General features: G+C 42.5%; 2 protein-coding genes across 6 annotated transcripts in view; one reads left to right on the top strand and one right to left on the bottom strand.

Annotated features, from left to right (window-relative positions):
- The window catches only part of LOC119145814, a 98267-nt gene extending 75379 nt beyond the window's left edge, over window positions 1-22888 (top strand). The window contains exons 54-72 of the mRNA XM_037382502.1: window positions 1463-1782; window positions 2626-2871; window positions 3811-3924; window positions 4322-4450; window positions 4982-5143; window positions 6274-6435; window positions 7517-7682; window positions 8979-9163; window positions 9779-9871; window positions 10718-10922; window positions 11821-12008; window positions 12698-12795; window positions 13202-13386; window positions 14426-14628; window positions 15101-15290; window positions 16460-16569; window positions 19143-19262; window positions 19666-19805; window positions 22786-22888. Of these exons, the coding sequence (XP_037238399.1) occupies window positions 1463-1782; window positions 2626-2871; window positions 3811-3924; window positions 4322-4450; window positions 4982-5143; window positions 6274-6435; window positions 7517-7682; window positions 8979-9163; window positions 9779-9871; window positions 10718-10922; window positions 11821-12008; window positions 12698-12795; window positions 13202-13386; window positions 14426-14628; window positions 15101-15290; window positions 16460-16569; window positions 19143-19262; window positions 19666-19805; window positions 22786-22801 (3032 nt within the window). The 3' untranslated portion in view covers window positions 22802-22888. The remainder of the gene's footprint in view (window positions 1-1462; window positions 1783-2625; window positions 2872-3810; window positions 3925-4321; window positions 4451-4981; window positions 5144-6273; window positions 6436-7516; window positions 7683-8978; window positions 9164-9778; window positions 9872-10717; window positions 10923-11820; window positions 12009-12697; window positions 12796-13201; window positions 13387-14425; window positions 14629-15100; window positions 15291-16459; window positions 16570-19142; window positions 19263-19665; window positions 19806-22785) is intronic.
- Window positions 931-27678, bottom strand: RMI2 (RecQ mediated genome instability 2). Of its 5 annotated transcripts, XR_005103582.1 has the most exons (5): window positions 27384-27678; window positions 26453-26622; window positions 22748-22817; window positions 17703-17820; window positions 13725-13816 (listed from the first exon to the last, which is right to left on the bottom strand). XR_005103582.1 is itself a non-coding variant. In XM_037382816.1 (3 exons), exons 1-2 carry the CDS (start codon window positions 27652-27654, stop codon window positions 26474-26476), a joined length of 420 nt encoding a protein of 139 aa, XP_037238713.1. In that variant the 5' UTR covers window positions 27655-27678; the 3' UTR covers window positions 21779-22876; window positions 26453-26473. The 5 variants fall into 5 exon arrangements, 3 of the variants coding, with proteins under 3 accessions (XP_037238713.1, XP_037238711.1, XP_037238710.1); XR_005103583.1 differs by lacking the exons at window positions 13725-13816; window positions 17703-17820 and adding an exon at window positions 931-1066 and having other exon boundaries at window positions 22748-22876; XM_037382816.1 differs by lacking the exons at window positions 13725-13816; window positions 17703-17820 and having other exon boundaries at window positions 21779-22876.
- Window positions 27679-27977: the final 299 nt, after the last annotated feature.

Genomic DNA, 27977 nt, shown 5'->3' with positions numbered 1-27977 from the left:
GAATTATTCTGGATTAAATTAAGCATTTGGTTTTATTTTTATATTTGCTTTTGAATATTTGAAAAATACTTGAAAAGCAAAGGAAACCTAGGAACTAGTTTTGGACTAGATGGTATTTGTAAACAGAAGAGAGTTAAAAGAATTGCAGCTACTTTCATTCTAGCCAAGGCACCACATACTTAGCTGGGCGGTGGCAGGCTGGGGTTCACGTCTGCATTTGGTTTCATTCAGAGCAGATTCAAGTGAGAAATGCCAATGTTTAGGGCTCTCCCTCTCTTCTTCCTGATGGTTCTGTTTTGAATAAAACAGTTCCATAGTTCTCTGCCAGAAATGTTTCCTTTTTTCACAAACGCTAACAACTTTTGTGGGAGGGGGGGGGAGAATAGATGTGGTATGAGCAGTAGTATACTCTGCAGTGTAGGTTGGGGTCTTGGTTCTGTAATTTTATGACTTAAGGATCCAGTTGGAAAGTACTGGAAAGGAAACACATATATTTCCTTCCAGGAGAAGTCAGGCTGCTGAGGAGGGGCTTTATAGGATCTGTAGTCTTACTACACTGTAAGTTGTCACATGTGTCAGGTGTACACCTGGACTTGCTAGCCAGAAATGGTCCCAGCTCGGCAACTGCACGTGTAGCTTGAGGAGGATATGGCCTCAAATACGCAGTAACGAGTGGTCACTTGCTGTGGAGGGGGTGCCTAAATGCAAATCTCTGGCGGCTGAGAGAAGGGTTTTCAGGTGGCCACGTCTCAGGTTTGTCCTTCAGTCACTGCACAGGAGGTAACATTTGTTGTGAATGTTGCCCAAGTATCCCTTTGATTTTGTAGAGTAAACACATTTCACTTTAAGTTTGTTTTTGTTTATTTTTAAGTTTTCTTCTTCTTTTGTACATTTTCGTCCCTCCTGGGTATAATTTTATTTTTTGTTATTTTATTGTCACCCATTTCTGAGGCTTGTTTCAGAAGCTGTAAATGCTGCTACTCTCCTGCACTGGGTGCTGTAGGGAGCACTGGTCACACTGGCCGCTACCTTGAGGTGCGGAACGCTTACGTTGGGGCTATGTTACCTGAAAAGAGAGAAAATAACTTGTTTGAGAGTTGTACGCTGTGCCTCTTACAGTGTAAGGTTATCAGTAATAAAGATTACTTTCCTGGCTGCTCTTGCTGGAAGTTGCTTTGGGTGTAGGTATCAATCTTTTGATTATTGCAGGTAATTACTGTTTTGCTGGTAACTAGAGGAATCCTGTTTTCCCTTACATCATTCGGCAGAGATGGGCACGCTGCAGTCATTGTGGCTGTTGGGCAGGTGCACGTGTGTGTATGAGCAAAGGCCTTGTCTTCCCTGGGAAACAACTGTTGCTCTTCTGCCTGTGGGAGAGTGTGTCCTGTGCCTTTTCCTTTATCAGAAAATGAACAGTCATGATTTGTGGTGTGGAAGATTTACTTGCTTTTTTCCCTTGTAGTGGAACTTTTCCATCCTCTGTCCATCCCTTTCCCATGGCATGCCAGGGTCAACTTATATGTGAAACATTCAGCACGCAGTCACCGGGATGATCTTAGTGTCATTTGGAACGAGAAGGACCAGGTACAGCAGCCCAGAGCAAACAAATTTCAGGAGAATTACAAGCATATCAAGTGGGGGTTTTCTGGGGCTGTGTTTTGTTTTGTTTTGTTTATTTGTTTGCTTAAAAAAAAAAAAAAAGCATTTAGCAAGCCAGGGAATTCAAGTAGGAGGCAAACTATCCTCCTTCTTGGATGTACAAAGGGCTATGACTATGAAAGATGAGCAGCAGATATTCTTGTTGGAAGCATTTTCAGGCCATGCCATTTTTTTTGTTTGCAGTAACCCAACAGCTTGCTGCATAACCAAAGGCAATGCAATGCCTGTGGTTCAAGGCCCTGGACAAAGGCCATTCCCAGCACTCTCCAAGTCTCTAGGACAGCTTTTGAGCATAGATGGAAAGAACGGCACAAATGTCATGTTTAAAGCAGCTTAGGGAGAAATGTAAAATCTAAGCCAAATGAGTAAATCTGAGCATTAGTGTGAGGTTGCAAAGAACGAAGAACCTACCAGTTGCATGGAGATATGCTGTGTTTACCCTCAGAGAAGTGTGACACACACCTGTGCTTAGCATTTTCAGCATTACTGATTTAATTGAAGCTCTTTGCATTTCATTCTTTGGTTCTCCTCTTTATTAGTGAGAATGACAACTTTGGCACAGTTTTTTATTTTCTTAAAGTAAGTCAGCATTATTTTTAAAAAATATAAATAGTAAAAAAACCCCAGAACTAGGAGAACTTTGGTTAAGTTGATTTACAAATGTGGTTAAAATGAGGTAGCTTACTGACTTGCAACTATGCTGTCTTTATATGTGTCTGAAATGCAGCACCTTGGCTGAGTATTACGTTATTTTCTGAATAAAGGAAAGATAAAAGACAATATTTAGAAGATGTTACCATACAGAAACATAAATGTGCCTCCCAAAAGAATTAGAATTTCTTTTAAAAGTGCTAAAATTCCAAAATATACTTTAGAAGTTATATAGAATGTATTTTTGTACTATTGTTTAAATTACCACAGCTATTTAAGTGCCACCATGTAAATTCACACACACACAATTAATCTGGGGAGAAGGTACAGGGAAATCTTATTTGGTGTATGTTTGAGGTCAGTATGTTGAGAGCTGTTTTATTTCACAAGTTCCTTTTACATCTTGTTGATACGGATCAGATATCAGTGTCATCTTCTCTGAAGTTTGGAAGAAACCGTACGAACTACAGAGCCAGTGTTGCCCACCCATTTAATTACACTCTGAAACAACTGGAGGTCCATTCCCTGTCAGAAAGAAGAGGCAGAAAGTACAACCAGCAGGTGAGATCATGAGAAAAGGCTGCAAAATACAAAGCTGTAATACTATATTTCATCTCAAAGCATTGCAGAACCAGGTATAGTCCGGAAAACTGTAAAGAGCACCAAGTGCTGTTCTCTCCTTGTGCTCAAACCACCAGCATAGTTTCCTTTGCTAAAGCGTAACTGTTGCTAGCTGACAGTATCTGTCTTGCAATTTTAGCGCTGATGCATTTTGGATGCTAAGGAGCCAGAAGCGTGCAAGAGCCAGCCTAGCAAGGAAAATGAGGCAAATTTTGTCCACGAACTAATAAACAAACTCTCTGTATGTGCAATTGCAACACAAGTGTGAAAATGTGTGAAACTAGAAAGTATATGAGGGGGGGAAAAAAGAGGGGGAACTCCACAAATTGTCCTTCAAGATCAAAGACTACAGAGTATTTTCTGTCTGAAAATGTACTGCATGGCAAGGACACTCTGGTGGCTGAGGCTGAAGACCTTCTGCTCAATAATAAGCTGTGCAAACTGTGTGGTATTCCGTTTGTTCGCCTGGAGTTCTTGGTACTCATAGTGGTGCCACAGAGCGCTCTCTGGGTGTTTTCGCAAAATAGTCAATATGTCTCAAGTGTCATATTCAGAGGAATAAATTCTCTGGCAGTGTCATTGGTCCACTGGTGTCATTAATTGCTCTGCATGATAGACCCAGTGGAGATTCCAGAGAAGCTAACAGAAAGCCGTCTGCTGCCTCTGTTTAAAAGTGCATTTTCCCCTGTATGTTAGTGTAAGGCCCTGAGCTTCCAGGCCACGTGGAGCTCAATGAAGTTCTAATTGTTCTGTCACAGTTTTAATTGTGTGTGCTTCTTTTTTTCTCTGCTGGGTGGAGATCATTCTTCTAGATCACCCTGCAGACTCTTCTGCTCGTTCTAACCTTACTTCACTGGACAAATCCTTCTCTGGTTTCAGCTGCAGCTCACAGGGAATGGTGGGCAGCCTGCTGATATCCAACTGACCCTGGAGGATAAATCAAAGGTGAACATCACTGCCTGGGGTGGCTGTATGACACTCTCTTCAGGTCAGGTATGAGTCTTTGAGTCTAAGGAGGGATGGGTGTAGCTAGATTTCTGGTTTCAGGTCTCACAGAACCAATTTTTTCTGCACTTACCATAGGAAAAGCTTTTACTTGTAGTCAACCTTTTCAGGTCTCAGAGGAAGAAGAATAAAGCCTCTGAAGGGTTCTGTTTCATGTAGCCAGATACGTTTGCATTTGGGATGCAGCTTTCCCTCCGGACAGAATTGTCAACTCCTTAGGTTTCTTGGTAGAGACTGAAGCGGTCTTTTATGGACATAGACCATTCAGGGCTTCTCACAGGGGTGTATTTTTGCCCAGAAAGCTGACTCCTCAAGTATATATTGAACACATTGTTTAGAAAATTACTAATATGTATGTCTCAATTATTTTTTTCCCTTCTTCCAGCTTCGGAGAGTATTAAGTATGGGAAACCTGCATGCATGTGGGTCTCTAGAGCAAAGATCAGCATTGTTTAATGAATATCTAGATCTGAACTGGGATGACAAAAAATTCAAACACAATTTAACTTATGAGGTAAGAGAAGGCAGTTGTATCCATTAACCCACCATTTTAATGGAAACTGTTCTTAACAGGGATATTTAATGGAGATATTTACTTTTTGTACCTAATTTTGAGTGGATTTTCAGAAATCTACTTCTGTAGAGTACCTTCTTCTGTTAAATACCATTATTTTATTTTACCTTTTACATATTACTCTGCGTAGGAAGAAATCTAAATGTAGCATAATTAAGAAAAAACAAGTTCTTATGAACTAGAGGCCTCACTTGTGCCCTAAATATGCAATACTCTTTAATTAATTCTGTAGGATGGGGACCGGTAACTGTGCTGATAAGCCAAAACATTGTCAAGTTTGTTACTTTTTTTTTTTTTTTTTTGTCGTTGTTACATTTTAGTGGAAATGTTATGTTAAACCCCTGAAGCTACTACTATAAAAAAAAGCCAGCATGGGGACAGGATGCAGTTGAGAGCTGGGATGAGTGGGCACAGAGAAGTGTCTAAGAATCTGTTGTCATGTTTTAACTTTGTTTTCTTGGTTCATTGCAGAGAAATCAGTTCTTGTATCCTGATAAATTTCAGTTAGAAGCTATTCTGGAAAATATTTTCCTGACCTCATGCACCAAACAGAAGATTCTAGGTAAAATAGAAACAAACTACTCATCTTGCCTGGACTATGATATGAGCTTTGAGTTCTGTGACCTTCCAAATGTAAGTCTCACATAAACCTATTGACCCTACTTCACTCTAAATGTAATTACTGATTTGGAGACACAGTTTTCCTCAGCCGCAGCTTTTCACCAGAATTGACTTCTATAACTAAATGAACCGTGAATAAACAGTGTCTTTTGATGGGCTGAGGCAGAAAGGTTGTGTTTGCCTATGGACTATAATCTATAGGTTGTGTTGCGGTTCTAAACATTGTCACTTTCTCCATGTTCTTTCTTTCCTGTTCCTCTCTCAAAGATCTTTTAATTGCATGTTTCTGGATATGAAAACAGGCTCATGAGTAATCAAAAAGGAAACTAGAGAGGAATAAAAGTGCTTTTCTTGCCCTGTAAGTTAAAGCTTACTGTTTTTTACAGCTGCTCTGCTGGTAGTGATAGATTTTTGAACCTCAGTGTAACCTTATAGTTGTCACTTGTTTTTATATTACACATACAAACCGAAGACCAATCCATGATCTTCATTAGATGCACATTGGGCCCAGAGTTGCCTATAGATACTCACAACAAACACAAACCTTTGAACTTGCAATAAATGTGGTCTCTTTCCAGTTCCCAGTGGCTAAAATGCATCTCAGTTGGTTTCCTTGTTTACTGTCAGAGCAGGTCACGCACTGTAAGCAATGGGAAACCGCAACCAAATTTTGATGCCCGTAAAAACCTTTTGAAAACTAAGGTGTGTTAGAGCCTGTTAATAATGCAAAAAAATGCATATACATGTCACTTCAAAACCAGGTGCCTCCTGAATTCTTTTGGATTGTTTTCTTCAAAGGCATGCATTGAAATGCCAAGCTAGAGTAGCTGAGAAGCAGCTAATAAGACCAAAAAAAACGACTTGTAATTAAATATAGTTACATTCCAGCTGTTTGTCTTGTCTTAGGCTGTAAACACTAAACATGCTTTTGTTACACCACAGAAACTGAAGACGTAATAAAGCAAGACGGTGCTGTGAGAAGGAGGATGTGCAGGATGTGCTGGTTTCTGGAATTATAGTTTTGTTCATCACTTCATTGTGTAACTTGGGAATGCTAACATTGTACAGCCTCTTTGCTACCCTGTGCAGAGCCCATTTCTTTGGAACAGTTAACCTTTAAAAACTTTTTTGTTCATACTTAGGTAGTTTTCTCTGGAAAACACCAGCTCAACAAAGATGACATCATTTTGCAGTCAGAGGGCAGATTCCACTTTGCTGATCATGGGAGAGATGAGGCGTTGATTGGAGTATCCTTAAAAAATCGGAGTACAGCCGATGGGAAGAACTATTCTTTGGAAGTTGCAGTGAGTTTTTACTTATAGTGGCACTGGGGTCTGGGTTTTGGTTTTCAAAGGGCTAATGCCATCTACCGTCCAAACTGATCAGGTGCAGCCAGTGACTTTTAAAACAGCAGGCAACATAAAAAATACTCCCGTTTTTTTAAAATGTATTTTTAAAGGAGCAGTTACGCAATGTACATGCAGTATGATCAGGAGAGAAAGGAATGCACCAACATTAGTTATCTGCAGGGCTCAGTGAAAAATATAGTGTTTATCAGCTAGAGTGTATAAAAGCTTTAAGAGGCCGTGTGTGTTATAGCTCGCCTTCTTCAGCATGACTGGTCTGTTTGGTGAAACATGGGGTTTTGCACCATAACAAAAAAGAAAAAAAAGAAGAGAGACACAAAAAAAAGTAATTTGCCAGGAAATAGAACTGGCCTTAAGAAAGACACAGAACAGCTAATATGATGCTCATTCTGATGCAAATTTCTTCCTTTTTCTCTCCCCCTCGATTTTGTATTTACTCTTAATTTTCTGTGGAATTAATAAGGTGGAAAAGCTGATGGTGGCAATAGTGGAGGCAGTAAATTAGTGTGGTTGGCACCATCCAAACCCTTCATGAGAAGGAATATGGGTTATCAGTCATAATTAACTGAGACAATAGGCCACCCCTTAACAAAATTATCATGATTTAATGAGTAACAGGCTAAAAGAAAATACTAAATTATTTTTCCCTCTTTCTTTAGAAAGAAGGGAGATGAATTATCAGCTGCTCTATTTGGCCTTTCTCTCTTCTTTTTTTTTGGAATAAGTGGCACAGATGAGAGCCTCACAGGGAACTGAGTGTGAGAGTATGCCTCTTTCTTCCTACCATTAACATTCTGTCCAGGAGCCTTGTGCTATCCAGCCCTTCAGCTCTTGAGCCAATCATCCTGATGCTTGTGCCTCTCAAAAGTGTAACTCCTGTGTAGTGCACAGGCATTGGAAAACATTTCCCTCACCACTCACCCTTCTGTGGGAAATGCTGGTATTTGAGTATCATCTCTGAACATTCTTTAATTCTATGTGGTGGCTCTGAATAAATCTTCTTCCTTTATGGCTGCAGTTAAGAGCCTTTGAAGATATTCAGCTAGACCTGACAGGAACTGCTTCTTCCTCATCCGTTCAGAGCCAGATCCTGGTGGAGGGGATTATTGATCAGAAAGAGAAAGTTAAAGTAGCTGCTTCCAAAGGAAAGGAGTGTTTTCAGTACTACATGGGATATTTGAAAGGTACGTACCTTCACGGATGATGTTCTTAGTCATGTAATTTAGTTTTAGGGTAGTCCTGCAAGGAGCAGGGAGTTTTGGACTTGATGATCCTTACGGGTCCCTTCCAACCTGAGATACTCTAATTCTATGATTCACAGCTGTCACTGGCACGAAGAGGCAGGAAGAAAGGCTGTGTCTCTCTAGTGCCAAGCTAGCTCAGTTTCATGGCGATCCAAGCTATGATCTTTCAGATAACGAAAAGCTGATGCTTAAAACTTGCTATACAAAGGTCAGCGTTAGAGACATTTGTGTGATTACTGGCCAGGGAAGGATTATAATAGATGGTGATCAAAGATAGGATTAATTTCATCTTGGTTTAGCCATCTTAAAGTTGTGTGCCTCATTTAAGATAAACATTACATTCCAATTTAAATGAAGGGAAAGAGAAAGGCTACTCCAGAGGATGACTCTACCCCACACAGAAACAGGTGTGAAATCATCCTCTGCAGGTGGTTCTCAGCAGCAGTCAATTCTGACTGACAACAGAGAGGGAACAGGGCTGTTGGCTTAGACTGTACCTAGATTTAGGGAACTAAACTCAGATGGAATGAGACCTGCTGCAAGTGCTTACTATTGTTACTCACCCACCTTTCAACCTCATTAGATTTGTGTGCGAACCAGGTAGATTTGGTGGTATGACAGTTGTCTCAAACTCATGTTGCTGACAATCCCAGTCCTAGTTTCAGTTATGGATTTGCCATTCCACAGTTCTGCAGTGGAACTTCTCTCAGGTTCATGGCCTCACGTTTAAGTGCTGTGATGTATTTGAGATTAAGACCATTAGTTTGTGAATTACTGAAGTCAGAAGTTTGTAGAAATGATTCAGCTCAGCTCTCAACCCAGATTCTACGTGCACTTAACAACCACTTCAGCCTCTGCTCATCAGTACTTGGGCAGAAAAATTGTGTGTGTGCAGTAGGCGGATAAGTGACTGACTCACTTATGGCCTAAGCAGTTTTGAAGCATCAGCAACAAAGGACAGTGCAAGACTCAAGTAGAAAACAGATTTATAGTAATCCAGCGCTTGCTTTGCAGTAGCAAGTCTGTATCGATAAATCATTCACAAGCCGCTCAGAAGAGAAGCAGCAAACACTAACACTGATCTGATTTTCTGCTGGTTATCTCTTCTTGTTTTTTTTCCCCCAAACACCTAACACACTCAGACACTGATTGATCACCTAAGTAATTAAAAAGCTGGCTTTGAAACAATGTCTGTCAGTGTTCCTGTAAATGAGTTCTCTCGGTTTGTTCTCTAAGGGGATTTGGAAGAAGGAATGGAAGTCAGTGCTTGTACTTACGGGCAACAGATGGCTACTATTAATACCTATCTCAACATCAACGGTGAAAGGCAGGAAAACATGGGACAAATGACTCTAGCAGCTGTTAATGGAAGCTTGAGTTTTCTGGCTCATGGATGCGGGGATCCAGTTCTTAAGGCTGAGGTGAGTCCCTTCAGCGGCAGTTAATTGCTGTGTGATTTTTCCAGAATGTTGTTTAAACAACTTGCCAGTTTGATGGAGCATCTTCCAGGTAGGCTTCAGGTGTGAGCTCTGGTGAAACCACAGGTGAATCAGGTGAAAAGGGGAATTGTGCAATTTTTAAAACTCATAATAACATTATTTTTCACTTTGGTGTGAAAAGATAGCATGGTGAGAATTACAAAGTTCAGCCATACCTAGAAAGCATAGAAAATATGGGACCCTCTTCTAAAAGGGTGTATCCTCTGAAGAAGGTAAGTAAATAGAGAGCAGCAGTAATGTGCCAGGGCTGCTCAGCATATCGGTTATAAAACTAAGACTGGTATTCCTGAATGTGCTTTTACTTCAAATAGGGTTTTGCATACTTTCTGCTTGGAGGAGGGTTTTTGGTTTTTCATCCTTAGATTCTTCTGTTCCCATTTCTAACCATTGAATGATGCAGACGTCATTTCACCTGAGAAATGGGAGGCCACTGTGGATCTTTGCTGGCATTTAGACTAGTACAAACTTGGAGTGGTTTGGACCCAGCACAAGCAATTCTAAATCATCAACTCAAGGTTTTTATTCAACTTCTCACAGTACAAACTTAATGAAATTGGGAGCCTTCTGAAATCCAAACTGATGGAGAAGATGAAGAAGTTTGATGGATATATGTGGAGATTCAGGAGATCAGTAAGTATCTGTACATGATCTATGAAAGCACCATGGAATATCCATGCAGTGTTAATTCAAAATCATTATACTGCATGCAGTTGTTTTGTTTTGCTCAAATATTTAAATGCTTAAGCCTGTGCTAACCTGCCCTTCATACATAGACAAAAAAGCACGTTTCATGGTGCGCTGGTTTTGGCTGGGGTAGTTAATTTTCTTCATAGTAGCTGGTATGGGGCTGTGTTTTGGTCTTGTGCTGGAAACAGTGTTGATAATGCAGAGATGGTTTTGTACCTGCTGAGCACAGGGACTTTTCTGCTCCTCACCTCACCCCACCAGCGAGGAGGCTGTGGGGGGGCACAAGAAGCCGGGAGGGGACACAGCCGGGACAGCTGACCCCAGCTGACCAAAGGGATATCCCATACCATACGATGTCGTGCCCAGCATATAAAGCTGGGGGAAGGAGAAGGGAAAGGGGGGACATTTGGAGTGATGGCATTTGTCTCCAAGTAACTGTCACATGCGATGGAGCCCCGATTTCCTGGAGCTGGCTGAACACCTGCCAGCGGATGGGAAGTGGTGAATGAATTCCTTGCTTTGCTTTGCTTGCATGCACAGCTTTTGCTCTGCCTATTAAACTGCCTTTACCTCAGCCCACGAGTCCTCTCCCCCCTCCCACTAGGGGGACCGGGCGAGCGCTGCGTAGGGCTTAGCCACCAGCTGGGGTTAAACTGCAACACGTAGTAAAGGAAGGGCCTGTATCTGCACCAACACGGAGGAGTTCAGAATTTCCTTGGAATGGAGTCAGAGCTTTGCTTGTGATCACTCTGTATGTTAATTTTATTTTTTTTTTTTGAATGACTGTAGGTGCAGCAAGTTGATTTTCTGTCTGAAGCAGCCAGCTGGCCTTCGATAGCCTTGCAGAAGTTAGCGGGATTCCTCCACAGCATGGGTAGAGCTGCTGCCCAGACGTGGAAGCAAAGTGGAATCAGGCAGATACTGAGAAGCAAGATCCCGCTTTACCTGGATAAAATCCAAGACATTGTCCAGCAAATGCAGAATGAATTGCAAAGTAAGCAAAACCATGCAAAGCAAGGAGAATAAAGACAATGTCAGTGCAGGGCAAAACAAACTTCAATAAAAAGATGCTGAACCACACAAAATTTCTATTTTGATCTAGCAATTAAGTGATGACCTTGGCTCTTAGTTTACACAGTGGGAGCCTTGATACAGTGTCTGAGTAGCCTCAGTGTAACCACCTTTCTAATGAAATCATTGAAGAGGTGCTCTCTGGGACACAGGAGTTGGTTCAATCAGATGAGAACACAGCCCTATTCCCTAAGCAGAAGCATTTCTGCTAACAGTTCCCTGGCAAGCATTTCCCCGCAAAGGGCAGTTCATATCCATCCTTGAGTTTTGAATGCCTATACTAACTGGATTTCACTTGATCTGTTTTTTCCAGTAGCCACTAATTCACTGTTCAGCTGGACTGTGGCCCATATTGAAACCATTGAGAAATGCGGTCAGCTGTAATTAGCTGAGAGAACCTTCAATTCTGGCAAGATTAAAACCTCACTTTGGGCCACTTACCTCTCAACTCTTCCCACTCAAAAGTGGGATTTAGTTGATATACTGTGTTTGAGATTAGTTGTGACCAAACTCTCCTGTTACTCATGGAGCTGTACAGCTTTGATGGTGGCATACTGTGAAGCATTCCTTACATTCTTTTGGAAAGCAGCAGTGTATTTATAAGGGTTATGAGTGGATCAGGGTTATAGCCAAATGCCTCTTTCCATTTGTCAACGCTGCCCCCACACAGCTGTGAAATGTGCCCAACTGCCATGAAAACAAAGCTGCCTTTCCCTGTTTGCTGTGTCCTTCCTTCAGGTGCAGGCTGGAAGCTGTGGGGAGAGAAAGAGAGCCACTTCGTAACATACTAAGGTTTGTTTCATGTGATGTGTTTGCTTCAGAGCCATTATCAACTTTGAAGGATGCCTACTATGATGTCACCTTGAAGCCACTGGATGAAGTTTGGCAAGAGAAGACAGAAGAGTACATGAAGAAAATCCAGGCTTTTATACCCAAGATTGTAAAAGATGCGTGGCTACTGGAACCAATCCAGGTGGCATTAAAGGTTGTGAAAGCAGGCTTGGATATGGTTGGTATAACTCAATTCACCATTTTTAACGGTCTGAAAGACCTACAAATTTAAGTCTCAGCTTGAACTACATATACACAAAAATAGTTTCTATCGTTGTTCGTGGAAATAGCGTGGTTATATTTCCACATAACAAGCTTCTACACAGCTAATTCATGGTTCTCAAAATATTTGTCCTGCTTGGAAAGCAGTAGTTCTCCAGCTAGAGGCTCGGTGGTTTTACTAGGAAATCACAGCAACATAATCTATTGTTCATGTAGCTTTTGCTTTTCTTCCATAGACAGAAGGGTTTGTAATTCCAACAAATAATGTATAAATACATTTGGACTCTTCTAGTTGAAATGAAGAGCATAAAGCATATATCATGACACCAATTTATATTAACAGAGATAACAAAGCTTTGCAAGCTACTGAAGCGCATTAGCTCAGTGAAGTATTGGTATAATATAAGTAATGTTATTTTAGGAAGGATGTATTCCTGTCCATTATTTGTTGCTGCAGTGACTAGTGTCTCTCCTCTGGATACTAACCTCTAAATGACCAGATGCTGTCAGGCAAGTGACAAATGCAAGAGAAACCAAAGTGCGATTTCACCGACTATTGATTTAAAACTCATTATCAAGCACTGTGCGTGCCCTGAAGCCATACTGAAGTCAGTTTTGTAATCTCCTTTTCTGGCTCTCCAACAGACTACACAGCAGATGCTCAGGTGGGCAGAGGCCATGTTTGCTAGAGCTGTGAGCAAGATCCGGAAGCCCTTACTCAACCTTTACAGTTTTTCAGCCAGGTAACTGGTGGGTTTTGCAGGATCCCTGCTGCCGGGGAGCGTTCTGAGCGGTTGTGTGCATAGTTAGTCTTCACATCACTTGCATGCTGAGGGCTGTGGACAACCACCCGACCATTCACATTGGGCACATAGCATCACAGCGTAATGCTCATTTTTGTTGGCTACCAGGACAGGCTGCATTTCAAAAGAAGCCACTCAGCAGCAAACAGAATAGCAATGGCTATGGTAGCTGGCCTTAGATGGCATGGTGTATTGCAGGGCTTAGCCATTGTGTATCTTTGTTTTGCCATTCTAACCAGACTGCAGTTCTTATGAATATTTCACTTCCATGTTTCTAATAATAAAGCAACTGCATTTCTTCAGCTTAGCAGATAAGAGCACACGCTGTTTTGTTTGTATTCTACAGGAACTGTTCGGTGACTGTAAAACTGCCAGTACTTCCTAAAGCAGACCGCTCCCTGGATCTGACAAATATTACTAATTATCTCATTGAAGAAAAGGTAATGAGGCCTCTCCAGGACCTCTACACTATCAACATAGTTGCAGAGTATTATAAATTCAAGCGATGGATGATGGAGAGTCCCTTTGAACGTAAGCCCTTTCAAAGTGCTGCTTTATTTTGTAACTGGGTCTATTTCCACTTAGTTCTAAATTTTACAAATTGTATTTGGGACAGTAGTTTACATAGAGATGGTTCTAATTAATAATTGTCCTATAAACTTCATATATAGTCTTGCAAAACAGTAATTGTATGTATAGTATCTACACTTTGGGTAAAGCTGTAATGCAGTAAACACTCTTTTTAACGTTCGTGCAAATTTTGCAAATCTTTACACTTTCTGCTCTGAGACTAAACATCAGCAAGTGCTATTTATGTGCTTATCTGCATGCTCTTGTGAATTGATACTACGGTTCAGTGCCAGTCATACCTGTTGGCCCCGGGTCTTGCCCTGGAGGCTTTGTCCATACATGGAAACTGGTGATGTTGCTTCTGTTGACTCGAGGAAGAAAAAGCTCAGCCCTACCAAAACGTCAAAGGCAGTATTACCTGAAAAAGCATGGCTAGATGCTAGAAGACTGCATTTACATCCCAGCTGTCCCTTATAGATAATGGCTTTTCCAGAAAGAGCCATTTTTAATGGCTTCCTCCCAGTAAGCAGACACCAAGAGTAGATCCTAGTGACCAAAAAGTGTAAGTGATCTATCGGCAGGGTTTCCTGGACTGCAACTCTGTTTTGATGCTCTGATTGGGCAGGGTAGTTTTTTTGAGCCAGTTAATATTTATGCTGTTCTCTGCATGGGAATGTGGAGGGGTGGGGGTGGGGGCCGGGGGCAGCTTACAGGTATGACTGTCAAGTAGGATGACTAGAAATCAAGATGAGCTTTGAATCCTAATTCATGTTTCTCTAAGTTTTAGGACACTCAGGTGGATCTATAATGAAAAATGGATTATTGGATTGTTTCTGGGGAACTTTTTGTTGCAGAGCAACATTAATTAAAATGTAGTAACAGCTTGAGAAATTATTTTAAGAGTATGCAGCCAGGAGCTGTTTGTGTTGCAGTATGCAAGTAGTAGCACAGCACTTGCTACTCTGTGGAAAACTTACTGATCTGAAATACTGTTCTCCAGATCACGCTATGTTAATGGGAACCAAGCATCTTATGAGTTTTGATGGAAAAATTTACGATTTGGCATCAAAGTGCAGCGTACTTCTTGCCAAGGATTTTGTTCACAATACTTTCACTGTAATACTAAACGAGGAAACTAGTAGCTCAAGATCACTGTATGTGGAGATGAACCAGACTGTGATCAGTATCTACCCAAGACTGAAGGTAGGAGGGAAAAGTCAAACATTCTCCCTTTCTAGACCAGAAATTATATTCAACCAATGACCACCACCACCGCTGCCAACAACAACAAAGTCTTAAAAACATTAATGCACTCAGGTGTAAGTGCTAGAAAGAAACTTTTTAAATCAGGAAATATCTCCCCCAAACAAACCGTTTTAACTCAAGGGCTGCCCCTTTGCTGTCTGGGTACTTAAAACAAGAGAGGCTTGATGAACTTTTCAGTTTTCCTCTTACATGGTGTAAGAGAATGGCAGTGAGAGGTCTGGAAAACAAACAGGGCCCATAGCCTCAGTGTACCTGGGAGGCTTTTTGCTTTCCTGCTCTTTCAGCCCCATTCTTATTCCCTAACTCTGAGCAAAGTTGACCCCATCCCACCTGCAAACCCAGGCTGAGCTCACCCATCGTTGAACTTTCATTGTGACATATTTGAAATTTCATTTTCATTTTAAAACAGCTATCCAAGATATATAACTTCTCCTTTATGGAAGAAAACTGCCAAGTACTGGATCAGTCCCCTGAAAAGAATGCCACTAATCCAATGAGAGAAACCAACATAATAGAAGTGTCTAATCACAAAGGAGTTTCCGTCTCTTGTGACTTTCAGTATGACCTCTGTACTGTCACTCTGGCTGGCTGGCACCATGGTGAGTACCAGCTGTACAGCTTTTGTCAGCTGTTAGCATTTTTATCTCTGAATAATCATCACCTGTAGTACCAGCACACGGGCTGTCTTTCACTTGCTTTTCCCCTCTTCATTTATACACTCCCTGGAAATGGCCCCGGGCGTTCCCAGTTATTGCCAGTACAGCACAGGAGGTGTTGCTCCAGGAAGAAGAGCAAGTGCTTATCTAGGTTACTGTTGTTTCAGTGCAGTAAAGCAAATGGAAATGGAGGGTAAATGTAACGCAGGCAGCCCAACCCCAAACCCTGTGTGAGCACTGCTCTGTAGCAGGTTTTTTTTGTCATACCTGCAGGAGCACAAGAGGGAGGCCTAAAAGCTTCCAGGTTTTTTTGGTATATACTTGGAATACACTCCTGTCCATATGGCCCCACACTATTCTAAAGCTCAGACTCCTGAGACTAGCAGGTCTCAGGTCAGAAGCAAAAACTGCAAGCAAACAAGATGGCAGTGCAGTCTGAAAAAAATCCATAATGGGCACCTGGGCATACTTTCCCTCTTCCACAAGATAGCCGCGCGCCGCTGTATAGAAGAACCAGAGCCCAGAGACAGCTTCTAGAACTCCCCCGTGTCTACTCATGACAACCGTTCTACTCCAGCGTCCTGGTTTTGGCTGGGATAGAGTTAATATTCTTCTTAGCAGCTGATATTGTGCAGTGTGTTGGATTTAGTATGAGAATGATGTTGGTAACACCTGATGTTTTAGTTGTTGCTCAGTGCTTACTCCAAGTTAAAGATTTTTCACGTTTCCCATGCTCTGCCAGTGAGCAGGTGTTGGGATGGAGCAGGGCCAGGACAGCCCACTCAAACTAGCCAAAGGGCTATTCCATCCCATAGAACGTCATGCTCAGTATATAAACTGAGGGCAGTTGGCTGGGAGGCGTTGATCACTGCTCAGAGACCGGCTGGGCATCAGTCAGTCGGCTTGCATTGTGCATCATTTCTTTCTCCTTTTCATTACAGTTGTAGTTATTATTATAATCTCAACCTGTGGGTTTTACCTTTTTCCAGTTCTCCTCTGCATCCCACGGGGGGTGGGGTGGGGTGGGGTGGGGGGTGAGTGAGTGAGTGGCTGCATGGTACTTAGCTGCTGGCTGGGGTTAAACCACAACCCGCATTTTGATTTCATTCCAGGTATTTCAGCTGGGCTTTTTGGTACCAATGATAATGAAGCTGGAAATGAATGGACACTTCCTAACCGCTCCTTCGCTGGCAGCGTGCACGAGTTCTCACAGAGCTGGCAGGTAACAAGCTGAAGGGCTTTTCCCTACAGATCACCAGGTGCTGCAGCCAAAGCACAACTTCTAACGTACTGTTTGGGCTCAGATGAACTAAAGCTAGATACTGAGAACAGCAGCATACTCTGTGTAATTCATTTTCCCATCTTTAACCAGGGAAAAAATTGCACATATTTGCTAAAAACCATGCAGGAGTTCCCTGCAGAGAGGTGCTGTGTGTTTTTGGCCTAAGTGGTAAGATAAAATACAGAGGCTGCTTCTATTAGAAGAAACTGATGTTGGAACTAAGTATCTTTGATGTTTTCCTGCTTAGAACACCTCTTTCTGCAACGCAGAGCCACATGGTACTTGGTCTGTGACAAATCCACATGATCATCAGTCAGGCCACAGTTTGTACCAGGAGGTTTTCCCTCTAGGTTTTCTTTAGGGCTGGGTATGCTGAGCCTCTTCAGTTTTGTTCTTCCTGCTTTTCATCTCACCAAGTTATAAGTTATTAACTTGCATGAAATGACTCCCTATAACTATCGTAAATAAATGTTGTGACTCTTTTACACCAGTAATATTATACCTCTTTGCTTCAAAGACTTAATCTTAATGCATGTAATTTATCATCAGCTGAAAATAATCTAAATATGAAACATGCAGGTGTACATAGCCATTTGTGAATGCAACTGACCAAAACCCCCAGCCTTAATGTGCTCTCCAGCCATCTTGACAGAACACTCTAAATCCCTTCATGCCCAATTGTTAGAAGCCATTACCAAAAAAAAGAAAACCAGCATCTTACTACTACTAAGACTTTGAGTCTTCCCTTTATCTTCTCTCACCAGAAGATATCAGAGTTCTGGGCACAGAAATTCCGCTATTTTCAGCTTTATGTCAGTACTTTAAAAAAGGATTGCTTCAAGTATCTTGTACTTTTCCTTGCTGGGAAGATGTATCTAATTTAAGAGTTTGCAGCCTCTGTTTATGTTAATAATAGGGTGGGATCATGACATGACTGACTAGGTATAGTTTTCTTAATTGCTACAAATATTAACTTCTATAATATATCCATAAACATACAACCATTTAATACAAAACTACCCAGAGACACTGACCTAAAAATAATAATGAAAAGCCATACATAACAAACTTACTGTCATAAACGAGCTGGGAAGCCACGTATGTCCTTCTTCAAGTGGCATAATGGCTGTGCTTACACTGTTGATTGGTACACCTTATTTGTAGGCCATGGCATCTTTGCAGAGCTGTATACTGCCAAGAAAAATTTATAGATGAGACTAGCTGAACTCTGTGCTCTTTGCAGTCATATCCCCTTCGAAAAATAGTAGCAAAAAGACCGACTTGCCAATAATGTACTGCTGTCATACATCATTAAAGCGGTGGCCAGAAATACAGATGTGCCAAGTCAGGAGCTCACTCTAAAGTCTTAGGAACCTTTCTAAAGCAGTAGGAGATGATCCAGTGGCAGGAGCTGGTTTAGGCAGTATATTTGGCTGTGCAGATAAAACAGAGCTTGCAAAAATCCTTCCTGGCCAGAAGTTTTAGCACAACTATATGAGATACAGAAAATAGAAAACACGGTTTAAATCTGGCCAGGTATCAAAGCCTGAAATAAAAGGAGTGAGTCACCCTGCATTGCTGGGGTCCCCTCACACTGCACTAACTGGGGACTGGCAGCTCGCTACCAAGGGCTCTGTTACAAGCCCTTGTCATACACTGACCTCACAAATGCCGCCGGTGGGGTTCTAGGGCTAACGAGAGGCTGCTGTACGAAACATGGAAGTTAGTGAGGACACTGCAAATGTCTGCTTCCTGCAGGATGAGCATCACCTGAGAGATTAAACAGGTAGTTAATTTTTCTTAGTAATTAAAATAACTTGAGCTTATACTTGCTTAAAGAACTTCTAAATTCAAAGATTTGCCAGGAAATTACTGATTAAAACCCCACTAAGTTGCTGATCCAATACAGAGTACTAAAACCAGTGTTCAGTCAAAACAAATCCCAAGACACTTTAGCTGATGCTGCTCTTCGCTAGTTCGGCTTTCAAGTGGTGCACTAAGGAACCTTACCTGAACCACGTACAGCAAAAATCCATTCCTATTTTATCGTCCAAAGCCTTGTAATTGTAGGCACCTCCGGTTTGGATTTTTTGGGTTTTTTTAAAGCCTTCTTGTTGTTTGTTACCTATGAATAACCCAGCAAGGATATGAAGATGTTTTTCTCCCAGCAAAAACATCTAGTAAAAGCACAGCTCTGATCCGTCATACATAAAGACAACTAGCCAACAATGTACTGTCAGCAGCCACACGCTAAAATCCTTCAGTGAATAACAAAATCAATAGAAAAAGGAAACAACGTGCATACTTCGTAATATGTATGAGATACACGTTTTTGTTGAGGAACAGTGCAAGGTACTTCTCAACATTAATGAACAATAAATGTTAATCAGAGCAGTGTACTGAGCTGCCTGCGTCTTCCTTCAAACCATCTCACTCTTGGAAACCTGAAGAATTCATGCTACACTAATGTCTAAAAACACAAATGAAAAACTTGCGTGATTGTGTTTTCCCAGGTGAACAAGTGCAGACTGGTGCAGAAGAAAGTGAAGCAGTGTCCAATGACAGCTAAGCAAAAAGTCTGTAAAGTGTTTTTTGAAGAGTCACGTTCACTTCTCAGGAACTGCTTCAAAGTTGTAAGTATAACTTCAGCCACCAAAGGAATATCCACATACCCAAATGTCACACTTCAAAGGACTAAATATAATTCTTGCAAGGCTATAGAACTTCAGTTGTGGATAACTTCAGAAGTAATCTGAACAACAATCCAGACAGAAAAAAAGGTGTTGTATTTCCATAAATATGAATTAAGGTCCTTGACATCCACAAAATAGTGCCATGACTCCTCAGCATACCAGTCTAGAATTTGGAAAAAGAAACCCCTCAGCCTTAGGAAAAGAATAAAAAAGGCAGTGGGGGGAGACACAAATGGAACTTCCTTCTCAGGTTGCCCGCAGGTGTGCTGCCAGGTGGCTGTCGCAGAGGAGGTGTACGCCTGCGCCCTGCGCACCCCTCTAAAAAGTCCTTTCTGTGTTACAGGTGGACCCTGAACCATTCTACAGCATGTGTACACGCGACACCTGTGACTCACACGAGCTGAAGGCTGCCTGCAGTTTAGCAGCAGCTTTTGTTCATTTGTGCAACCGAAACTTTGTCCCTGTGGAAATGCCTCCTCAGTGGTAAGTCTCATGTCTTTTCATCCTCAATATTCTGACTGTATTGCTCCAGTACTTACATGTCTGCTACTCAAGAGCACATGAGGAAATAAAACTAATGAATCTGACCATGGGCATGAGCAAAAAAAGGTCCTATTCCTGGAATTACTCTTCTTGCTCCTTCTCCATCTCACCCTTCCTGCAGAAGGAACACCTGCAGTAGCACACCGTAACCCATCTAATTCATACTTACCCCCGGCCTCCTTATTTCCTCCTCCTTTGCTGTGTAAGAGGCGGCAGAAGGATACTTGCAGAATATGGTGTGATTACTCCTAGGAGTTCCACTTCTCAGATACTATTTTTGTTGCTTTATTTTTTCTCTGAATAATGTGTTTGGTTCATGTTAACAGTAATACATAGTACAGTGACCTATTTTTGTCTCTTCTAATGAAATTTATTTATCTTTAAACTTAACCTAGAATTTCAAGATTATCAATACTTGTATTTTAACGCAGCTGTCATCTGGATGGCTGACTTCTGGGAATCTGTTTAAAAATGCAAAGAAAGCTGAAAAGCCTGAAAAGAGCAGTAGTGCTGGCTTGGAATTTTTGAATTGCAATCCTTGCCCATTTCTGTTGTTACTGTGTGAATTAGTTCTGGATCCTCACATTTTCAGTGAAGGTGCGCACAGTGCATTGCACATTGCTGCAAAGACTAGAGTAGGACACTTACTGCTCTAAAGAGAGACCGGAGTCACTTGTTCTGCTGTGTGGCAAGTGCAGAATTTGGGGAAATAATTGTTCTTGTGTAAAGGAAAAAACACATGGAAGTTCACAACCCCAAAATACTTGCTAGTAATAAAATTTAGTCCCCTTATTTCTTTTCTTGAGAGTTACTGCACAGTTCAGCTGCACAGCTGCCATTTCCAGTATGCGTTACCTTACTCCAGTCAAACTTGGCTATATTAGTCCAAGTACCTAAGGAACAAATGGCCATCCACGCCGGAGAACAGCAGTGATATGAAACAACTTACCCTTTAAGGACGGTAGCATCTATATATTTCAGCATTTTCTGTATTAGTATATTCACTGATTTGCACTATACAGCTCGTCTGCAGGTTTTTTGTTAAACTCTGCCTCCATTGGATACGCTGCGTACAGTACAGTACCTTTGTTGAACTACAGATTGCTAAATAACGACACACAAACAATGCTAATTTGTACCACTTGAGTAATACTGATGACTCACACACTGCTGTCTTAACAGAGGTGACCAAGAGTATCTCCAAAACACTTTATTCATCTGCATTCTGTTACTACTAGCTTAGACAAAAAAAAGCAGAAAGCCTTCTCTGACATTTGCTATATGCTTATAACTTTTTATTGAATGAGAACATTAAAGGAAACACACATACAAACTATCAGTCATACCAATGACTGATACACTTGATCAAGTGATAACTAAAGATGTAATTACACCTTTACAAGACTGCAATGGAAACATTTACTCTAAGTAAATGACAGATTCATGCAAATGAGCCAGTTATGCTTTTACTTGAAATGAAGCCCTTGGGTTTACATTCCTAACTTTACGCACCATGCTTTTCTAATTACGCTTAGCAAACAGGGTGGGTTTTGTAATATATGTGATGACTATTGCATATATTCATTTACATTTGTAAACTCACTCAAGGGAATCATTTGGTGACTACAAATATATTTGTGGTAGGCTTAAAAAAATATTTGCAAGTATTTGCTGAATTCTCACCCATTATGGAAGGGAATAACTATCAAGTATCTGTAGATGACTGTATTAGCCATAAAATAAAATCCTAGAAAAAGAATGCTCAGTTTCTAAGTGCACCACATGCATACACTCCCACATGCAGCAATATTGGCACATGTCATTATCTGCCTTACTCATTCACTTCTCACCCATTATGGAAGGGAATAACTATCAAGTATCTGTAGATGACTGTATTAGCCATAAAATCACCCAGAGCGTAAGCAGTAGGTGGCCATGAAATTTCTGGGGAGTATCTTGTATGCAGTACACTGTTTTAGCTCCAGTAGAACTCTTCAACATACATGTATGAAATACAGAGACAAATTTTGTTACATCTGAGCCTGAATATTCAGCTGAAAACAGTTTTAGAATGGCTTGGTAGCCAAAAGACTGAAGTCAGTGAGTGCTGCTAGTTTACGTTATCTCATTTCTGGGGAAAGGGATTGGCGTTCCAGTGGCTCACAAGCTCAGTTCACAGCAGGAACATGCTATGAACAAGCACAGCATACCGGGGATGTACACGTGACTAAACACATTTAAGACAAGAAAGACTTCTTCCCTAGTCAGCTTACTTTACACATCCCAAGTTTGGACATCATGTTTTAATTAAGTTGTGAACCAGCTGAGGAAGTCCTGAGGTGTCTCTGTGGGGAATAACTGAAGGGCTGAGTAAGTCTTTAAATATGTAAACACACTAAAGAGGGAAGTATAACAGACCAAACTGCACTAAGAGAATTTGGTTTGATATTGTGAAAGAGTTTGCAACAGCCAGGCTAGTCACGCATAACCAACAGTCATCTATGGTCATGAGAAACAAAGAGAACGCTTCAGCCGTAACAGCTACCTCTGCACTACTTTCTAGAAATTCGTTCTTGTCCAGGATCTTCCATTGGATAGCTGAACTAGCCAGAGCCTATAAACTTTAGTAATAATGCTACTCTTTCCCTCCTACACGTGATTTTATCATCAAACCTGAAGAAAGACCCTTACCTCTGTATTTCAATATAGCATATCCAAGATAAAACTCTATCTAAAATGCTAGAGTACTTTTTCCCACAGCTTTTTGACAATGTCATAAACATAGCTGATGCTATTTTTCCCTTCATAGATTTCTTGTAATTCAGAATAATAGCAGCTTGTCATACATGTCACTTGTTACTTTCTAGCCTTTAAATACTTACCAGCCCCTTGACTGGATTTCATCTCTTCTTCATTTCAGCTTGAGCCAGTTCTGAATGGCAGACACCAGCCCTGAAGATGGAAGAACCCTTTCAGCACCCAAAGTAAAACAGCTGGTTTAGGTAGACAAGCTAGAAGCAACAGTAGGTAGAACAGTAGAAGTGTGAATGAATTAGTGTTAGGACTATCGTTATATTGGCGCATATACAGTATAAAAGGAAACCTTTTCACCCAGAAACACCTGAGGGTAAGAGGAATGATTTCACTGCAGTGACAAGAAACTATAATCAACTGGAAGAAACTGGACATAATCAGTTACTTCAAGAAAGTTCCCCCATTCAGTGGCAAAATGGCCCCTTCATAAGCCACGAACCACAGCATGGATACATTTAAAAGATGACAAAAGGTCTTTTCCAGCTCAGATTAGAACAAGTGTGCTGCACTGTGAAAGCAGCATATCAGCTTTGAGCCTGTGCATAGATGCTGACTCCTTTTTTCTCCAGAACTGACACTCAGCCGTTCAGTAAATTCTGGAGAAAGTGACCTTTTTCCAGGGAAGTACCCCAGCACGCAAGAGGGCTAAGATAGAAATAATGTGTTTAAATAATTGAAAGCATTTAATCATTTTTGTGCTGGTTGATTTTTCCCTTTTTAATGTGTAAAATGGCTCTGATCTTGCCTCACGGCTTGCTGGAGAGTGGGAACTGCTCATTCTGATCACCCACCCACACCCAGCTGACCTTGAAGGACCATAGCGTGGTTAAGTCAGTCATTCTTCCAAGTGTGAATATTTTTAGTGCCTACAGCTCACCTTCAACATGGCCTTTATATAGGTGACACGCAGAAACTCCAGAGCTACAAACTTCACAGACATTTATGCACATCACGCAAACTCTTACGCCCTAAAACTCGGTAGCAAAGTTGTGGTTTTGAGGATCTAACACAGGCCAAGGAAGTTTGAAATACACAGAACTTCACATTCCTGCCAGCTGTGTTCCCCAGATACTGGTATTTGCGCCAGGACAAGTGTAACTACGTTCCAGTTACGACACAGCTACTGCTGAGCACACAGAAGCCTTCCTGCAATCTACAGCCATTCCCCTGCCCTCTCCAAGGTCCCAGTACCAAGCACTCTTAGAACAAGATCCCAGTTTTGACCTCTCCCTCCGCAAGACAGCACTAGAGAAGCCCCTCACCCTCTAACATCTCAGCTACGTCCTCTGCTATCAACAGCAACAAAAATCACAGACCAGCCCACACTCTTCTGTAGAACTTGAAATGAGTTAAGACGTGGCAAAGGGAGAGCTCCTGCTACCCAGTAGAGCCCTACAGTGCCAAACTGTTGAGAACCCAGAGACAAGGCACTGCAGCCTTGGGGTACCACTTAAACCTAGGTGGTACAGAAGCCACCAACAGCCACAAGCTGCATCAGCCACTCAGGAGGCAAAGCACAGCTAAACTCCAAGTCACTACAAGTCTTTTGTTTAGGAGCTTGACGTTCAGCTTTGCTACGGGCATCTTTTGCTTGGAATTCCTAGGAAAACACTTCTCAATGTGAACTGTCATAAAAGCATCCAGTCTTGGCTTTAAAGCCCTTAAAAGTTACTGGGTTTACTGTTTTACTAATGTCATTGCAGGCCTTTCTGATGCATTACTTCGGCAGCACACCTTCCAGTCAACCGCCAAGCAACATTTATAGCTTTGTACTGATCAAATATGTGACACTTGCTGAGGGGATGGAACCAGAGTTTAGGGCTTTCAGTGAGCTCAAATGCACAGTACAGAGCCAGACAGATACTGAAACACACTAAATCAAGCAATGAAGAGATCCAGATCTCATTATGCTTAGAACTGACTGTTAGCAAGGGAGCAAAGAAACCCCATGCTTTCACTCATAAGCCTCTGGATAGGAGAGGGTGGAAAAAGATGCAAAGAAGGAAGTGCTCTACAAATCCAGTCAATCCCTACGTAAATACAATCCAATCCCATATAGATTCAACTTTTCAGATGCATTCAGCAAATATGCCTGACTACCAGATGGATTGACAGTAGGTTCACTCCTGACAGCCACTACATGGTGCACACACTACGTACGGCAGGTGCTACAAGCCATATTTAACTTTGCTGTGGATTTACCGACACTAGCAAGGATCCAGCAGGGTTTTACTGCCCAGTCAAAAAGCATGGCAAGGTGAGTTAACATTTGTAAGTTGAGTTACAAATGAGCTTCAGGTTCCTAGTGCAAGAAGCATTCAGATGGAAAAGTAGCTATCAATGGATAAAAAGTTGCCAGCCAATGTGCTGACCACATGGATCATTTCTGAAAGGCTACAACATTGCACAAGTGGATTTTTCCCCCCAGCACTAATAACAATAAATAAACCCAGACTGCCAAGATTCTGTACATACGTGTGTTCTGGCATTTCATCAGCAGGGTCTCAGAGCACAAGACTTCCATTATACAACTGCCTCTGATGTGGTCTGGTCTGGAACATTAAACAAGACCAGAATGCACCCTGAAATCCACTCCTTAATTTGTAAAGGTCTCGCTTAAGGATCTACTTAAAAGACAGCATTTAATTTCCATATGCTTTGAAAACAGAATCCCACAATTTTAAAATTTAGTTACCACTTGATTCGTGTCTTAAGTTGTACAATCAAAGAGCATCTTCCCTTCCTATATGCATTCCTAATTAATATAACTCTATTGCTGGACAATATAGTCCTGAACTATAAAGCCATACCACACAGACAATACAATGCTTCCTTTAGGACTCAGATTCTTTTTAGACAAGTGGGGAAATAAAGAATAGTAACAGTTCTGCTTTTTGAAGGCTTTTTGATTTCATTTCATTGGGTTTTTCTTCCACAAGAGTACAAAAGAAAGATAAAAATAAAATATATTTAAGAATTATTTAAACAACTAAAACCAGTATACGCTGGAACAAGAAAGGAAACCTTCAAAGAGAAAAATGCACTCAGGCACAGCAAGCCTGTTTCACGAGGCGGCAAAAGTATTTGCATCTTGAACCTGGAGAACCTATTCCAAGGAATCCTGCATAGCATCTTTTCAGTTAATTTCACTTCTCTGGAACACAGGGGCTATTTATTGTATCACTTTCAGTATTTCAGAAACACAGAAACCAGAGAGGTATTTAAGTATGAGACTCCGCTTATGGTTAGAAAGAGACATCTGTCTTACAAGTAGAGTTTACTTATATGGTTATTACTGAAAGAAAAAACACAGGCAAAGATGTCATTTCCAGCCAGTCTAAATGGACCAAAACACATTCTGCCTTCATTCCACATACCGAGTTCACCCTGGTAACAGGAGTTCTGCGCAGCCCTTGCTGCCAATACAGTGCTATAGGAATGACTATCTAAACACCTATTCCTAGAAACAGCAACTAACATATGTTGAAACACGTAGATTCTTAACAGCATAGTTACTCAGAAAGCATCAAAGTAAGTGTTTCTCAGATATTTTAGTATAAAAAGAGGCTGTCAGAGTTGAACATTGTTATTATCATCAGATATGTACTGATCCCTCCACTTAACTCCAAGCCCAACTTCTCAATTTACTTTAGTTTACTCCAACAGTAACTGGTGGTTGTTTGAAACCACAAATACACAGAATAGCCCAATGTCCTGCACAAAAAAGAAAAAAAAAAAGAAAAAAAAAAAGAAGAAAGTACATTTCCAGTTACTTTAGACAGAAGAAAAACGATCTAGGGGATGACTCTGTGCAAATCCTCCACTTCAAAGTTCCACATATTCTTATGCACAGGGTTTTCAGAAAGATCTGTCATCTTTATTGCTCGAAGAATAGGCTCAGGACTGCAGGACTGCACCACACCCATCACCATTACGTATTTCCCTAAAAAACAGAAGAACAAGTGTGAAATTGAATTAAGCTTTGCCTTTTCACTTTAATTCAGAAAGCAAAATATTGAAAACCAAGTCCTCCTGTTTGAATTAAAGCTGCCAGTATGTGCAAGAAAACTCGAACTACGATAGCTTAGAACTAAATTTCCGAAAAAGGTTTCATTATCCACACAGCCATTTTTTGCAGTAGATTTCACTAGATTTTCACATACAGTAAAAGTCATAACCAGCACTCAATTCCTTGTTCTGCCATGCAAGAGGTCAGAGGACAACTCAGAAGTCTGAAAATTAAAGAACGTGACTATTTTGTTCCACAGTTCCCGCAACGCTGTAGTCCAGCACTTCTCCGGTTCCAGTTCACCCTACTGGTGAAGGGAAGCAAAAAGGAGGAGAAAAAAAAAGGGGGGGGAAATTCCCTACCCTTGTGCCTAGGCTCACAGCTCTCTGCACCGCCCCTGTCTGGCCGAACGCTTCCCGCAGCTGGAGCAGCGGGAGCGGGCTCTGTCCGCACGGCGCTGGCGGGACAGGGCAGCGCAGGGCCCCGCGCCCCCCCAGGCCCACGCGGCGGCCCCACCTGACGGCCCCCGCGGGTGGGCGCCGCCGCAAGGCCGTGCCCCCACCCCGCCCGCCCGGGCGGCCCGAGGCAGCCGGCGGGACCGAGCCCAACTACCTCAAAATGGGCGCGGGGAGGGGAGGGAACGCGCCCCGGGCCGCCCCCAACCGCGCAGCGCCCGCCCCGCCGCCGGCCCCTACCTGCGCTGAGGCAGGGCCGCCCTTTGGGCACCTCCTCCACCCCCAGCACGGTGAAGGGCCCGCTGCCGTCCTGCAGCCGGGCCGAGCCGCCGCGCCCGCCGCCGCGCTTCACCTCCAGCACGGTGCCCTGCATCCACACGGCCCGCAGGTGCAGCGGCGCCCGGCCCGCCGGCGCCCGGCCCAACTGCCACGTCCCGCCGGCGCCCCGCACCGCCTCCCGCAGCTGGGCCGCCAGCACCTTCACCGGCGGCCCCGGCGCGGAGCCCGCCATGCCGCTGCGGCGGGGGGCGGCGCCAGGGGCGCGCAGCCGCTGAGGGCGGGGCGGGGCGGGAAGCGGCGCGCGGCGGCGGCTGAGGCGCCGGCAGCTGCAGCTGAGGGGGGCGGCCCCGGCGGCGGCGCTTTACAGCGAAGCCGGGGGTGGCAGCCGGCCCGCTTGTGCGTGGCCGCCCAGCCGCGCCCCTTCGCTTCAGCTTCACACGAGGGGCGGCAATTCACGGTAACTGCGGTGCGGCGGGCCCGCCGCCCGCAAACCGCCCGCCCGGTTCGCCAGAACCCACCCGCCGCCCACCCAGCCGGCACACCTGCGGCCGAGCT

This window comes from Falco rusticolus, chromosome 4 (genome assembly GCF_015220075.1).
Source record: "Falco rusticolus isolate bFalRus1 chromosome 4, bFalRus1.pri, whole genome shotgun sequence".
Classification (NCBI taxonomy): Eukaryota; Metazoa; Chordata; class Aves; order Falconiformes; family Falconidae; genus Falco; species Falco rusticolus.
The sequence above is the reverse complement of the archived record's forward strand: the minus strand, read 5'-3'. Positions and strand labels throughout refer to the sequence as shown.

Bases quoted from the DNA above. Each gene is read 5' to 3' on its own strand.
- RMI2 (XM_037382816.1), bottom strand. From the start codon at position 27,654: ATGGCGGGCTCCGCGCCGGGGCCGCCGGTGAAGGTGCTGGCGGCCCAG. The intron at 26,623-27,383 runs GTAGGGGCCGGC...TCTGTTTTTTAG, and splicing joins GCGGCCCTGCCTCAGCGCAG to GGAAATACGTAATGGTGATG.